At 48.1% G+C, this 17,106-nt stretch overlaps 1 protein-coding gene across 1 annotated transcript in view; it reads right to left on the bottom strand.

The window, feature by feature from the left end:
* WDR62 (WD repeat domain 62) overlaps positions 1-17,106 on the bottom strand; it is a 699,214-nt gene that overhangs the window by 436,049 nt on the left and 246,059 nt on the right. The window contains exons 12-13 of the mRNA XM_085625650.1: positions 10,222-10,313; positions 6,213-6,338 (exon numbers count right to left, since the gene is read on the bottom strand). Coding sequence (XP_085481776.1) covers positions 6,213-6,338; positions 10,222-10,313 — 218 coding nt within the window. The remainder of the gene's footprint in view (positions 1-6,212; positions 6,339-10,221; positions 10,314-17,106) is intronic.

Here is a 17,106-nt window from a genome sequence, read left to right as displayed (position 1 = left end):
ATTCATAGCAAAGATGAGTTCAAATATGCAGTAGTAAAGCCTAATTATAGAATTAGGAGGGGGCACATGTGGTGGGGAGCATAGGAAAAACAAAACGATTTATGTCATCAAGTCAGGAAGGAAAACATATAAGGAAATCACCAAGCAGGAATATTAGGGATGTTTTAAATGATGAGCTTAGAAGGAGAGGGAAAAAGAAATACAAGTAGGAAGGAGTCTGTAGCGATCCTATTTTGGAATGTAAACGGATTACGGGTAAAAAAAGAGGCAGCGAGTGATCCTACAATATTTAAAAGAGCATAATTCCCAAATACTCATTCTTCAGGAAACTCATCTTTTAAGACAAGAATGTAGGGATCTCTTCTTAAAACAGAGATAAGTATAGAGTATGGTCACCACAGATCAAATGCACTGCACTAAAGACATAGTCTTATTATTGAGAGCAAAATCAGGGGTGGAGTTAGTTCGGCACAGAGCCGATGAGGTAGGGATTTAGATGATTGCTGAAATTAAAGTGAACCATAGTTTGTATACATTTGTAAGCTATTATGGCCCAAATATTGATGATGTTACCTCGTTAACTCAACTCTTCTCAAATCTGGTTGCCTTCGAGGCTCCCATCAATTTAGGTGGGGATCTTGGATAATAATCTTGATAGATCCTCGGTACTGATTCAGTTTACTTCCCCAAAGATGAGGGCATATCTGATGGATATAGTGGAGAGTTTTAATATCTGTGATGTTCTTCGGAGAGTAAAAGGGAATTGTACCTTCTACAGTAAGAAGAATGAACACTATTCTAGACGAAACTATTTCTTACTGGACAGGAAGGAACTGGAGAAAGTAGTGGGGATAGATCAGCTTCCTATAAATCTGTAAGATCACACAGCAATGCTTTTAAAAATAGAGATAAATGATTCCTGCTGCATTAGAAGGTGGACAGTTCATAGAAGGATTTTGCTGCAGACAGAAATAGTGGCAAAGATGTGGCACAGCACAGAGGAGTATTTCTCCTGATTATGACATCCGCTCCCATGCATGTGGTATGGGATGCATATAAGGCTTGGCTTAGGGGAATTATCAAAAACGTATCAGTGAATTGGGCGAGAAAAGGCATAACTTACAACTTACAAAATTTGAAGAGAAGACCGAGAAATCGGAGGATGTGCTAAAAGCAAATCTACCCCATGGAGAGGGAAGGAAGGGGTTGTTAGAAAGACTTGAGGATTTGGAACTAAAGTTTAGAGTTAAGGCCGAGGAGAAAATGATGCATCAATGGGAGGTTAGCAGAGCGAGAGACATTATGCTCAGGGAGTGTTGCGGGAAGCTATTTGCCTGGAAGTCAAGGTTGGAAAGAAATGGACATTTTATTAGGAAGATCATTGATGGGGATACAATTTCGATAGCGGGAGAGTAATAACATCAGTGCTGCGTTCAATACCTTTTGTTCAGGGGTGATATACAGATGATTTAGTGGTAAACGAGGAAGAACTGGAATGCTGGATTCAAGGAAAACACCCCCCTAAAGTGACTAGCGATCAACAGCAATATTTGGGTCGAGAAATTAATGGTAGTGAAATCTTGGACATAGTGAAAAAACTAAAAAGAGTAAAGGCAGCATGGCTGGATGGGATTCCTAGTGAGCTATATTCTGCAATGGTGGAGGGGATCATCCCATTTTGGGTTAAGTTATTTAATTCTATACTGATAGATGATATGCCAATTCCAGTGTCATTGAATGAAAAAGTAATCTTCCTAATTTTGAAGCCTGGTAAGAACCCTTACAGTGTCAATCGTACCGTCCAATTTTGTTACTTAATAGTGACTATAAGATTTTCACCAGTATCCATTGAATAAAGTGATGGGGCATTTAATGTATCAGGATTAAAAGGGCATCCTACTTGAGAGAAGTATGAGAGAACGTAATCATACCCTTATAGGATAAATAGACCTAGCTACAATACAATGGGCCCCCCTCTCGATGATGACCTTGAATGTGGCTAAGGCATTTGATTGTGTTAATTGTTAATTGGAGGTATCTTGGGATTACCTTAGAACAATTTCAGATTACGTAAACATTTGATAGACTCAATGTTTAAGATTTATAGCGCTCCAACAGCTAGGATCTTGGTGAATGGTAGCTTGTCATCCCCCTTTCTATTCTTACTGGTGAAAAGGCTGCCCTCTCTCTCCCATACTGTTTGATCTTTATATTGAACCTTTTGCTCAAAGTCTAAGAATCAATGATGGGATAAAGCTATTTGAATTGGGTGCGTACTCAAGGAAGATCGCTTTATAGGCATATGATTTAATGGTTTATAGTTCAGACGTAACTTCTGCTTTGCCACACCATATTACTGAAGCAAGGAATTTTGGTAGGTTTGCAGGATATGAAATCAATTAAGAGAAAACTGAAATAATGACCTGGAACCAAAATTCTGGAGAGATAACAAGTGATCCTGAAATGAGATATTTAGGGATAAAAATAACCAAAGATATAGGGATAATCACAATGGTTAATCTCGATAAAGCTGGCTATGAGATAAGAGAGATATTAAAAAGTTGTCAGCATTATCCACTTTCTATGAACGGGCAGATTAACTTAGTGAAAATGTCTGCCCTTCCCAAGCTTATTTTTTTGTTTGATAATATCCCATTACACTTTGAGATAAAGGCTCTTTTGACATTGTAAGGAAGAACAACACAATTTATTTGGGCTAGTAGATGAATACCCTTTTCTTGAAAGAAATTGAGAAGGAAAGCTGGAGTAGAAGGCCGAGGACTCTCTGACTTACACCTTTTTGTTGGCCCTTTCACCTTTTTTGTTGGCCCTTTCAACTAAAAAATAATTGAATGCTTCTTCTACGTCCACATGAGACCGCGCTAGGAGTTATGTTCAGTGCTATGTTGGTGAGCTTGCCTGAGGAAGGCTTCTCTTACAAATCTGGGGCACTACGTTTTTTTTAAAAGGTCAGACTGAAATGCTTGCAGGTGGCAGCAAGAACCTGGTATGAGGTTAGATCCCTTTTGGGTATTGCCTATTATAGCATGCTGTCCCCCATATGGGACTGCCCAGGAACTCCAGACTGTTAACTTGACAGTCTTGCGAGGACTCTGAAACAGAGTGATGTCATCAGATGGGGATAGTTGGTTGACTCTGGGCAATGGATAACCTGAAGCTTTTGGAATTAGAAGATGGATGGGGCTATCTCTAGGTTTAAAATGTATCAAGTAAATGCTTGGCTTAAGAGCCAGGATCGGTCTAGTCGCATCTGGACAATTGGAAATAGACCTTCCGTATCCAACGGTTAGGAAGTAAGAAGTGCCGCGTGGGATGGAGAGTTATGGCAAGTATATTTATCTATACTTTACTTGGTGGTCAAACCTGCTGCACTAAGAAAAAACACTTCTTTACCCTGCATAGAATTTACTGAACCCTAAAAAAGCTGGCAAAGATAAGGGGAAGTGGAGACACAAAATGTAAGCATGGTGACAGTGGGGTGGCAGAAGACATACATATGTTTGCCCCGTGCCCCAGACTGGAAGAATTTTGGTCAGCAGTGGGTAAGACTATCTCTCACTCCTTGGGAACTAAGATAGAGGTAAGCACTGCTTTAATAATGTTTGGGATAGTACAGCAGGACAAGGATATGACTGTAAAATGCAGCTATCTGAACTCTTACCTAATTCTGTTAGCAAAAAGGGAAATATGCAAGCTTTGGACCTAAGCTTTGGTCCCTATATGGCAAGCCTGGAAGAGATCTGTGGTTTTCTTTAAAGAACTGGATAGAAGGAGTAATGATGGGGATGGAAACTGAAGGTTTTGGGATATGTTAAAGATATGATAAGATATTCCCGTCCAATGATTACACCCTCTCAATTCAGTAAGGCTGGAGAGTTTGTGATCACTCGATATAACCCAGTAATCTTGATTGAATCAGAGCGCGATATTGAGCATGAGGGAAGTTTGAAGTCTGGTTGGAGCTCATCAGTGGTGAAATGAGGACTAAAAAAACAAAACAAAAAACAGAACAAATACCAGGCCTGAATAGGACAGACATTCAGCGTGGCAAGTAAGAGGAAATTTGCATTTACCCCACTCAGCCGGGCAATATGTCAAATCTACGCCTAAAAGACTCTAAATTTCTTCTACCTTGTCTTGGAGATGTGGCTAATGTGTACCCCAGTGGCAGAAAAACTGGTGGTGCTTCAGAGGTGAGGTAAATGCCCAATTATTTAGCAACCCATTGAAACCCCATATTGTTTTCAAATTTGGGGCAAACCCCTATCTGGCCCCTGAGAAAAGGGCAGAAAAACTGCTGTCCCATTTGGAGTAGAGGTATGACCTGATAGGGTAGGACACCCACACCACACCCACTTCAAAAACAAATGAAAATCCTTGCTATCTAGTGGGCGTTCAATCCCCTGCCCCCCTCCCCTGTGAGGAAGATGGGGCCAAATCCAGTATTGCCCCCTTTACAGTGGGGCACGCCCTGCCAGGGTAGACCATCCCAACCAGTGCTTAGTTTGTAAAAAAAATAATAATAATAAGTAGTGCCGGGGCCCCAGGAGGGCCCTGTAGTTTGCCACTGTAATAACACAACTATAAACCATCACACTGCTGCAAGTGTGACAATTCAGACTTTTTGAGTCCGCCAAAGCTTTAAGAATGGCTTGGGTAGGAGCTATAAGTTGCTTTAATGTATATTGAATTAACAAACCACTGTTTTTCTGCACATCTTTTAAATTGCACATCCTCTGCATAAAGTAGTGGGAATCGGTCAGAGCAGGTCATCACTAATACTTTTGCTTCCAGTTCCGTAGTTTAAAGGTTAACTTCAGAGTGACGAATAGTCGAACTTGTATGATGAGAACTAGGTAGCTAAATCAATTAACTGTGGTGAATAGTACAGGGAAGAGAAATACCTTTAAAAGAAAAACTGCTGTTGCCAGCACGGCAGTGATACAGATACATGTAAGCGCAGGTGTAAAGTAAATGAAGAAAAACAGTGAATAGAAATGCTAGATGGGACAGGATGCAGTGAACAGGAATAGCGGAAGGAGGGATGAAGATTTAGCATCTATAAAAGCAGGAGTGAGTAAGAGTACATGACTGGGAGCAATAGGAAGGGAAATTCGAAAGAAATTCTCCACGAGTAGTCATAAATATAGGCATAAGTTTGAGAGCAAATCGGACTAAAAGTAGTAGAGAGAGAAGTAAGCAGGTGTAAAAGTAGGATTAAGAGAAGAGAGAGTAGGATTACGGATAATAGTTGGAGAAAAGGTTAAGAACGGATAGGTATGGGAGTAGAAGTAGGGAGAGAATTTTCATGGGACTACCCGTGCACTGCAATGTATTGACACTTCACCTTCCATTCATTAAAATTCACGCACTGTTAAGTCAGATAGCAACATCCTACTGCAAGAGCATGATAAAGGATACTCTGTGGGTGGTTCTAAAGTGTCATCACGAAATGGCCGAGGGGGAGACCAGATGGAGAGCACCCAATGGCTTAAGGGCCAAATCTAAAGCACCTTTGTGCACTTTTTGTCATTAAATGGACCTTTGCTAAAGCGGTCTCAGGGTCACACCTATAGAAAACATTAAGGAGTACAAAAAAAATGAACCATTATGTTACAGTGAGTTTAAGAGATGTGAGATGTATTGTTACTCTTTTCTACTGAGGAAGAGTTGAAGTTAAAGTCAACTGGTCTACGAATTATAAAAAATAAAAAATAAAACTTAAAGTAGACCTCAAAAATATTATTACCCGGCCATGAGATAGAGTGGCAAAATGAGACAGGCGTTATTTTCACTTTATTTAAATCCCCATAAAAGAGACTCTCATAATTTCAAGTATTAGCCCCACTGGCAATGTATGATCACGGTGTGGAAAGGGAATGCACCCCCACCTCCTGTGGAGTACTGTGAAAGGTAACGCAGTAAGTTAACTGCACTCCTGTCAATTTGTTTTTTTCCACTTGGTGAGAAAGTTCCTTATGGTAAAATGCAAGAGCACTCTTCTGCAGATAGAGTCATGGCATACGGGTCAGTTCTAATATTCAACTAGAACTTCTTTAGAGAACCAGGAATAAATACTATTGACGCGTTTTAGCCACAATAACATTTTAGTTTTAGGCCAATTTACAAGGTAAACATCTGACAAAGAATACAATCAATTACAATGAAACTGAAAAAATCCCCTCACTCACATGCAAACTTCACAGCTGTTATGGAAGATGAATGATCATCTAGGGTTTCCTCCAATACATATCCCTTTTCCACATTGAAGACGTGAATTAGCCTGTCTCGACTGGCTGAAGCAAGAAATGTTACACCTAAAACAAGTAAGTAATCAAGTTAGAACTCATTGACTTAGGAAACAAAAATGCTACACAAGAAATGTCCTTTGAGTAAAATGATCAATAGAGACTTCCAGGACACTTCGATGTGCCTCTTCACATTTGTGTCACAATGAGGTTGTCTCTCGCTACTCTCTGGTTAACAAGGAAGCCCCAAACAACGGAAATGATCGGCCAACAAGGAGGCTCACCTATTCACCAACTCAGTCTCCAATGTGGAATGGTCTGCTAACACCCGGACTGCTGGGGGAAGCAGAAAATCAAAGTCTTGGCAAGTTTGTTGAGGGGGGGAATAACAGTGGCATCTGAAGAACTGGCCTGCCTGGAAGCCCCAGCTGCAAGCACTGTAGAGTTCAGCAGACGGAGATTGCACGGAGTCCCAAGAGACACACGTATGTCACCATTACTATTCAAAATATATCCTCAGCGCCCACATACAGTTGTACGACTTACCAACGCATGCCTTTATCACACGTTTTTTTACAACGCATGCCTTAACCACGCAGGTAAGTAAAAATAAAGTAAGTTAACTTTCACTTATAGATCTATATATACATCAAAGATGTTATAATTATGGGTATTTAGACATAGCAACAACTCATACAAAGTCCACTTGTGCAGTCTATGGCCAAATATGTTTGATGAGTAAGATCATTAAACATATTTGGTCTTAGACTGCTGCTGGTGTGCCGTTCTCTTATTTACATTTTAAGAGGTGTACTTGACACACACACATATATATATATATATATATATATATATATATATACACATATCACCTACTGGCAGTTGCATGGCAGGGGCGCAAGTAATAGTTAGCTCTGCTAACTATAACTGGTGAACTACAACATAACTTTGACCTTTTGTCTTTTCAGTGCATATATACATATATATATGTATACACACACACACACATACATACATACCCACATATACTTACTTAACAATACTTTCCATGCATGGTAAAGGTATGTGTGGTAAAGGCACCAAATATTGCATGCATGGCAAAGGCTGTGTGGTAAAGGCACTGTGTGGTAAAAACCTCATTGTAAAGGGTGTTTTTCCGCCGCATATCTAGTAAGCTCACTGGAAGCTGCCTTTTGCAACTTCGTTCATGACACAGGTGATCCTTCACATGAGGAGGGAGATATTAACTGGCTATGGGTTAATGAATTCAAACACTTGTTTCTGTTTTTAGGCACTCATAATACACTTATAAATGGAACACTACTATATCTGATCTGTAGGATAGAGTTCACATAGACTCCGTTTAGGGAGAACGTGAAAGCTCTGGGTTGAAAGCGGCCTTTAATGCCAGACTATTCATGGCTGTCATCTTCCATCTATGGTCTTGAGCTGCTAGCTTATATTACACGTACAAGTCATATCGCCCACACGCTAAAAATTATGCATTGGCTGCCAGTAAATGCTAGAGTTAAATGCAAGATGCTAACGTTAACCGAATAAACAATGTATGTGCAGGCCCCAGAGAGTATGAAGAGCAGGCTACAAACCCGGAATCCAGGAAGAAGACCAAGATCTATTGAAAGGCTTCCCTGACCACAACAAAAATATAGAGAGGGCATTCTATGCAATGTGCTAACAAAAATAAAACCTGATGAGCAACTGCTTCTTTTTAGCAAGTTTCTTAAAACCCTCCTTTTCTAAATGGGATAGATTGAGCTGCTCTGCATTTCCAGTGCCAGGATTACCTTGGGTTATTAGCACCTACATAAATTAAATGATGATGGCGGTTAGATGGAACTTTATAATGACATGAGTAGGCAAGTTTAAAATATTGGGAGCAAAGCTAAAATAACTTTTCTCTTTTTAAGCATAGGGAAATTTTTGCTCTGTATAACAAAATAATTTATATTTGTATAAGGTGGAATATAAAGCACTATGGCGTAAGTAGTTATTAGGTTTTATTCAAAACATGCAAGTTTGAAAATTACATTTGAGAAATCACCTTCATATTAACCACTTGAAAAATGTAATGTACTGTACTAAGTGTTGGAGGTCTGTATTAAAAGTTACCACACTGTTAGCTTTACCTTGCTTTTGTGTAACAGATCCTTAGTTGGATAGATCAGAACTACAAGAAAAGAACGAATAACACACTCCCAAATAACCAGTAGGTGAAAATGCCTTGGCTAAATTTACAAAGACAGGAGAAACTAAACAAAGAAAATGAAGGCTTTATGACACAGAGTCAAATTGAAGAATTTGCCCAGTCTGCAGGGAACCTCCACTTGGAAACAAGCATTGGCAACGGCAACATGTCTGGTTTTAAAAGAATGTTGCATGGTATTGTGAAGCATTACAAGTAAATAGCAAGGGAATGAATATGTATTTGTGTGGAAGCAAAGAACTGTAGAATAGAATTGGTGTATGTTAAAGGGTAAGGTGTCAGTTGCACAGTCAAACCAGGCCTAAAAATCCATTTAGGTTAATGACTGCCCTCCTCCTATCAGTGCTGCTCACTGAGAAAAACAAAATAAAATATGTAGTTATCTAGGACACTTTAATAGCATTACAATGTCATACCTGTGCCCCTGAAAGTTCAAACTCAGGCAGATGGATAAATAAACACAATGATCACAGCTGTGTGGAGAACAGGCACTTTTTTTGGAAGCACACAACTTCTGCCCAATCAAAACATGTACTCCTGGCTCCCGACGTGGGCAGAGCCAAAAGCCCTCTCTAGTAATGCTCAGATAATTGTCTGGCGACAGCTATCCTGTCAAGTCAGACCATAGAAACACTGGGTAGCGCCATAATGGATATGTTACCAACTACACGCCTCATAAAATCGAATTCAGAATTTTCCACTCGCTAGCCAGGATTTCCAAAAATTTGCAGAGTTACCACACCTTCATTCTGACCCTATTTGGGCCAATGGGATTAAGCCACACTTTGAAGACCAATTAGAATGCTAAATAGTCTCCAAAATGTGTCTGTTTATAACCTGTCAGTTAGGTAACCACCGCCCCCCCACACCCCAATGAATAGCCAAGAGGAAGGTTCTCAGCAGATTAGGCTTTAACAACCAGCAGCAGGAATGGGGTACAGAAGAAAGGTTTAGATTGTTCGGTCAACTTGGACTTGATTAATTATTTGTCACTGTAAGGATGTTTGTAGAAATATACAAATATGCAAATGTTGAATATTACGTACATGGCGGTGATTTGATGGTTGACTGAGTAGCTGAAAATGTGCACAAAATCAATTTATATCAAACATATTCATTATTATGGTATGAAATGCGGTTCAAAATGTGGTTCACAAGAAATTGTGCATGATTAGTTTATTCTTTTTTACTACGACTCATGTAAAGAGATGTACCTTCATGTGATTGTCCTAGCCTTTTAGATAAATAAAATTAGGAAATTCAATTCTGAGATGTATGCAACTGATTATTCTTGACTGGCACACAATGTGATATATACACAGCAATAAATTACAATAAGATTCCAGTGTAAAAGGTTGAAAGTCATAAAAATACGTTCAATTACTCTAAGATCAGAAATTTTCACAAATGTGTATGATTTCAAACACTTAAAATGCATTTCAAATATGTGGCACCAGAATATCATAGTCAGAATATCGGCTAACACAAATATCCCATCCTAAATATGGTTAACAAAAATATCGCCCCATTAAAGTTGATACAACCTATCGGATATTTTTGTAAAGATTTTTTAAGAAATGGTACTGATGAAAGACAATAAATTCTGCTTACAATATACTGACATACTCTCTTTCCGACACATATGATATGACAGATACTTTTTAAAAATGGCACTTATGTCACTCTGTTCTGTTACACATACATTAAGAGAAATTTTCATATGCGTACCAGCCTCAGGTTTTGAATATTCAAGGCACAACACTTCTCCATCATGAGCTTCTATCTTCAAAAACTCATCCATCAATTTTAAGTCGTGAATCCTGCAATCATATAAGTAACACAGATTGACGGAAGAAATGTGTGCACATGAACAGGAGGTAGAAAACGCAGCAAAACTACAAGCAATACACCACTAGCAAGGACACAAGTAAGACATAGGCTCACTAACTTCAACAGTGGGTTTCAGACTTAAAAAGAAGAAAAGAAAAATGTCTCCAGGATAAAAAATAAAAAAGTTGCAAAGAATTCGCTAAAAAATCTCAATCTCTCTCTCCCCCCCCCCCCCAATTGCATAATGTCCACTGCATTAGAAGGATGCAAACATTCGCGTGGCACAGGCATAAGCAGGAGCGTAGGTCATTGTTGGAGCCGGCCTCATGGCGTGGTCCTGTTCCCCCTCGCCAAGCCGCACGAGGTCCCCTGCACCTCGGGGCTCCTCCATTTTGGATTATACGTAACTCTGCGCGCCAGCCTACGTGACCCCGCTCAACCCGGCCGCGGCCCCAGCAAGCCCCGACATCCAGGCACCAACAACTGGCCAGGGGGTACCACGTGAACACTTCCCCACTCCCGGCGGAGGGCAGTATCGATGGGACCCCCAACCGTCCTCCCACACCTAGGTGCGATCGCCCCACAGCTCTTCTGGGCCTGGCGCCTCTCCCGCTGGGCGTCTGGCCTCTCCCAGCCCGGCCTCTCCGCCCCCCCGGGCGCAAGGGTCCGGACATCAAAGGGCTCCAGACCTATATCTGGGGCGACCCTGCAACAGGAAAGCAGTTGTATCCCGGAGTCGAGAGCCCTGCTGATTGAATCGCGGCCGACCCAACGGAGAAGAACTCTTGCTTGAGACTCTACCACGAGCCCTGCTGACTGCGTCGCGGCTCCACCTTATTGAGGTCACTAAGCCTCACGGAACATCGGGGCCCTGCTGACGCTGTCGCGGCCCAACCTCGCTGAAACCTCCCTCGGAGCCCTGCTGATGTCGTCGCGGCTCGAGCTGAACCAAGACACCGTAAGAGCCCTGCTGACCTGGTCGCGGCTCGAACTCCACGGACTGAACACCAGAGCCCTGCTGACGCCGTCGCGGCTCGACCCCTCCGAGATCCGGAGGCCCTCCAGCGTGGGGATAAGAACTGGGCCCCAGGTACCCTCGTACCAAGCTGCTGCTAAAGACTGTCCCGCTACCCCGTCCCTACCAAAGACTTTGAGACTCTTGTGGATCCCTCGATCCCCCCTTGTAAATATTGATAATCGTAACTTCATAAGTGCTGATAAAGAACTGCTCGTCTTGCTGAAACCCCTTGAGTCCTGTGTGGTTGTGTTACTGTGCTAGTACGTTATAGGAGAAGGACCTCTCCCCGGAGGCTTCTCAGCAGCGCTCGGCTACTTCGTGCAGTGTGGGGGCCCCTCTGGGTGGTCTCTCCGACCCCCCAAGGCCCGCCTTCCAACATTTGGTGGCCAGCGACGGGATCCGAGCCGAACGCAGTTCGTACAAGCAAGTAACCCACTCGCTATCCATCCAGACGAACAGAGACCATGAGCAACCAGGAAACCACCGCGACCATGGAGTTCCAACCAGAACGGTTGGAGGAGTATACTCACAAAGAGTTAAAACAGTTCTGCAAAGAAAAGGGCATTGCAACCACCGGCCTAGGTACCAAGGAAGAGATGCAGAAAGCCCTGAGAACCTGGATAGAGTCCGAGGCGGAACCCTCCCAGAACGAAGGGCCCCTGCCCCTAAATGCAGCCACACCACCCGCACCGACCCCGGCGAACGGAGGGAGAAACAGCCTGGGAACCGGCCTCTCCGTGGAGGAAATACAAGAGCGGGAGATTAGAGCTTGCACGACTTCGGCTGGACGGCGAACTCCGGCTGGCCGAAAAGAAAATGGCCATAGAACAGCTACGGCTGCAGGAAGAGATAGAGGAGAAAAAGCGGCATCGAGAATTGGAAGAAAAAAGGTTGACCCTTGAACACGAGCGGGGCCTCAAAGAACTCGAACTCAAGGCCCAGAAGGGGGAGACCGGCACCCCCAGTAGTAGAGACGCTCCACCCCCCACCGAAGCCAAGGTGCATATCCCCAAAGATGTCGTCAAAGAATACTATAAAAACGACGACATCCAGCAGTGGTTCAAGGCGTACGAGGTGGCCATGACCTCCCATCGGGTGCCCCGGAAGGATTGGGGTGCTGGCCTATGGGGGCGGTTCCTTAGCGAGGGCCGAGACACCCTGCTCCAGCTACCAGAAGAGGTGGTGACCTCCTACGACCATATGAAGGAGGCCCTGCTCACCCGCTACGGGCTAACCGCGGAAATGTACCGCCAGCGTTTCAGAGACTGCAAAAAAATCCCCGGTACCACGTGGGTAGAATATGTGGACTTCTTCAGCAGGGCCCTAGAAGGATGGATCAAGGGTAGCAAGGTCACCACCTACGGGCAGCTGGTCGACCTCATTATTTGGGAACACCTCTCCAACAACTGCTTCGTGGAGCTAAGACAACACCTCCTCGACAGCAAGCTGACCGAACCGCGGAAGCTCGCCGCCGAGGCCGATCGATGGGTCAACACCCGAGTCCCCCGGAACTCGATGGGGGAGTACCAGAGAAACACCACCGGACCTCCCCGCCAGCGCGGCGGAGGAGGAGGGTCGAACTGGAATCGGGACATCCCCGCCGGGCCACCCCGAAGTCCGCCTCGAGGGCCGCCTCAGCAACACCTCTCCCCGAGCCTGGCCCGAAGAGGGACGGCACCAGCCCGGACCGGACCCCGGCCCTCGATAACCTGCTACGGCTGCCAACAAACCGGACACTATGCCAGCGACCCGGCCTGCCCCATGAACCGAAGAAGTGGGGCCAGCGGGCCCCCGCCCCGAGAGCTGGCGGCTGCCGCCCTGGGGGAAGGGGAGGAAGAGGAAGAACCCCTCGACAGAGGAACCACTCAGTGGGAGCCGGCGGCCATGTCCCTGGTCTGCCTGGGCAGCCGAGAAATGGTGCCCCAAACACCCATCCCGAGCAACACCCAGAAGTACCAACAGTGGGTCACTATCAATGGACGACGGGCTGAGGCCCTCCGTGACACCGGAGCCAGTGTCACCGCTGTCCGCTGCCACCTGGTGACCCCCGAACAGATCCTGCTCAATGTACTATGCCCCGTCCGGACGGCCGACAACAGCGAAAGCATGTGCCAGATGGCCCAGGTCCCCTTCGAATGGGGAGGGGTGACAGGCATACTAAAGGTGACTGTCCGCGACGACGCCCCGGTGGACTGCCTCCTGGGGAACGACCTAGAGAGTTCTCCCTGGGCTCAGGTGGAGCGGCGAGAGCACCTCCGAATGTTGGGGCTACCAGAATGGGCCTGCGCCACTACCCGGTCCATGGCCACCCAGGCCCCACGCTCGCCCATAGCATCCGACCCCACCAGGCCCGAGGGGCCCGCGCCACCACCCGCCTCCAGCGAGGGAGAAGCGGACGCTGATACCGGATCCACCGAACCCTCCCCAGACGAAATCGCCTCTCTCGAAGCGCTCCCAGCGCTTGCCCAATGGCGCCACGACGGGGGTCCCACCCGAGAGCAGTTCCAGCAGGAACAGAAGACCTGCCCCTCCCTCGAAGGGGTCCGACAGCAGGCGTCCTCGCAGGCCAACGGTGACCAGACCGGAACGCACTGGGTCTATTGGGCAGAGGGCCTACTGTACAGCGAACAGAAGATTACGGAACTGGGGGCCAGTCGAGTGCTGGTGGTCCCCCTCCGATTCCGGGAGTTCCTCCTTAACCTAGCGCATGATGTGCCCCTCGCCGGGCACCTGGGAGAGGACAAAACCTACAGCTGCCTGGTGACCCACTTCTACTGGCCCCGGATGCGGAGAGACGTGGACAACCACTGCCGGTCCTGCCAGACCTGCCAAGCCAGCGGGAAGGCGGGGGGACGGGTCAAAGCCCCCCTCCAGCCCTTCCCAACAGTCAACACCCCGTTCGAACGGGTCGGGATAGACATTGTAGGGCCCCTGGACCCCCGGACCGCCCTGGGTCACCGCTTCATCCTGGTCCTCGTGGACCACGCAACCAGGTACCCTGAGGCTATCCCGCTTCGGACTGTGACGGCCCCCGTGGTGGGCCGGGCCCTAATGGGGATCTACTCGAGAGTGGGATTCCCCCGAGAAGTGGTGAGCGACCGGGGTACGAACTTCATCTCTAAATACATGCGGTCCCTGTGGCAGCAGTGCGGGGTCACGTACAAATTCACCACCCCATATCACCCTCAGGGGAACGGACTGGTCGAGCGGTTCAACAGAACCTTAAAGGGAATGATCCAGGGCCTGGAAGAGCCCCTAAGGCGGAGATGGGATGTCCTGCTGCCGTGCCTCCTGTTTGCCTATCGGGAGGTCCTGCAGAAGTTCCTGGGGTTCAGCCCTTTCGAACTGTTGTATGGGCATCCGGTCCGCGGACCCCTCAGCCTGGTCAAGGAGGGCTGGGAGACGAAGCCCCAAGATGCCCCTCCCGACGTCTACCGATACCTCCTGACCCTACGAAACCAGACCCGCAGGTTCCGAGCCCTGGCCGAAGCCAACCTCGAGGCCAGCCAGGAGGACATGAAGCGATGGTATGATCGGAACGCCTCTACCAATGAGTTTGAGCCAGGCCAGCAAGTCTGGGTCATGGCACCGGTTGACCCCTGCGCCCTCCAGGACAAATGGACTGGGCCCTTCAAGGTGGTGGAGAAGAAGAGCCCCGTCACCTACCTAATCGACCTAGAGTCCCCCCGGAACCCCCTCCGGGTTCTACATGCTAACCAGCTCAATCCCCACTTTGCCCGGACCGAACTGAGCCTGCTACTGGCAACCGACGATGGGGGCGAAGACGACTCCGAGCCCCTACCCGACCTTCTGCGGATCAGCGACCACGATGGGTCCATCGAAGGCGTTCAACTCGCCTCCTCCCTGACCCCGGAACAGCGCCACGACTGTCAGCAGCTGTTGCAGCCCTTTGCAGCCCTCTTCTCCCTCACTCCGGGGGTGACCCCATGGTGCGTCCACGACATCGACACAGGGGACAGTCCCCCCGTGCGACACCGAGCCTACAGAGTACCCGACCGGGTGCGGGCCTGCATCCAGGGCGAGGTGGCAAAGATGCTGGCCCTCGGGGTCATCGAGCCCTCCGACAGCCCGTGGGCCAGTCCCGTCCTCCTGGTACCGAAGGCCGCCGCCCCAGGCAATCCCCCGGAGCTACGATTTTGTGTGGACTACCGGGGTCTGAATGCTGTTACCAAGACCGATGCCCATCCCCTTCCCCGGGCCGACGAGCTCATCGACCGTTTAGGAGCAGCCTGCTACCGGAGTACTTTTGACCTCACCGCCGGGTACTGGCAGATCCAGCTCACCCCCGGCGCCCGAGAGAGATCCGCTTTCTCCACCCCTGATGGGCACTACCACTTTCGGGTGATGCCCTTCGGCATGAAGAACGCCCCGGCCACCTTCCAGAGACTGGTGAACAAGGTTCTGGCCGGGCTAGAGGCCTTCAGCGCGGCTTATTTGGATGACATTGCCGTGTACAGCAACCACTGGGCTGAGCACCTGGGGCACCTCAAGGCAGTCCTGGCCGCCCTCCAAAGGGCCGGGCTCACGATCAAGGCCAGCAAGTGCCAGATAGGTCAAGGATCGGTGACCTATCTGGGCCATCAGGTGGGGAGCGGTCAGGTGGCTCCCCTCCAACCAAAAGTTGATGCCATCCAGGCCTGGGAACCCCCCACCACCCAGACAGCTGTCCTGGCCTTCCTGGGCCTCACCGGGTACTACCGGCGATTCATCAAAGACTATGGGAGCATTGTTGGCTCCCTCACAGAGCTCACGTCCAAGAAGCAGCCCAAGAAGGTGCACTGGACACCCCGCTGCCAGTCGGCCTTCGAGACTCTCAAGACGGCGATGCGCACTGCCCCCGTGCTACAGGCCCCTGACTACAGCAAGGAGTTTGTTGTGCAGACGGACGCCTCCGAATATGGAATTGGGGCCGTCCTGTCCCAGGCAGACGCGGGGGGACTCGACAGACCCGTGGCCTTCATCAGCCGACGGCTATTGCCCCGGGAACAGCGGTGGAGCACCATCGAGCGAGAGGCCTTCGCTGTCGTGTGGGCCCTCAAGAAGCTCCGGCCCTATCTCTTCGGCACCCACTTCTGGGTTCACACCGACCACCGGCCCTTGCGGTGGTTAATGCAGATGAGAGGCGAGAACCCCAAGCTGCTGCGGTGGTCCATCTCGCTGCAAGGGATGGACTTTTCCGTCGAACACCGGCCCGGCAATGACCACGCCAACGCCGACGGCCTATCCCGCTTCTTCCGCCTCGACGAGGAGAATCCCCAAGGAGATGGGTGACTCTCCCTGCCTTCAGCTGGGGGGGGACGCTTGTTGGAGCCGGCCTCGTGGCGTGGTCCTGTTCCCCCTCGCCAAGCCGCACGAGGTCCCCTGCACCTCGGGGCTCCTCCATTTTGGATTATACGTAACTCTGCGCGCCAGCCTACGTGACCCCGCTCAACCCGGCCGCGGCCCCAGCAAGCCCCGACATCCAGGCACCAACAACTGGCTAGGGGGTACCACGTGAACACTTCCCCACTCCCGGCGGAGGGCAGTATCGATGGGACCCCCAACCGTCCTCCCACACCTAGGTGCGATCGCCCCACAGCTCTCCTGGGCCTGGCGCCTCTCCCGCTGGGCGCCTGGCCTCTCCCAGCCCGGCCTCTCCGCCCCCCCGGGCGCAAGGGTCCGGACATCAAAGGGCTCCAGACCTATATCTGGGGCGACCCTGCAACAGGACAGCAGTTGTATCCCGGAGTCGAGAGCCCTGCTGA

Source organism: Triturus cristatus, chromosome 9, assembly GCF_964204655.1.
Source record: "Triturus cristatus chromosome 9, aTriCri1.1, whole genome shotgun sequence".
Lineage (NCBI taxonomy): Eukaryota > Metazoa > Chordata > Amphibia > Caudata > Salamandridae > Triturus > Triturus cristatus.
The sequence above is the reverse complement of the archived record's forward strand: the minus strand, read 5'-3'. Positions and strand labels throughout refer to the sequence as shown.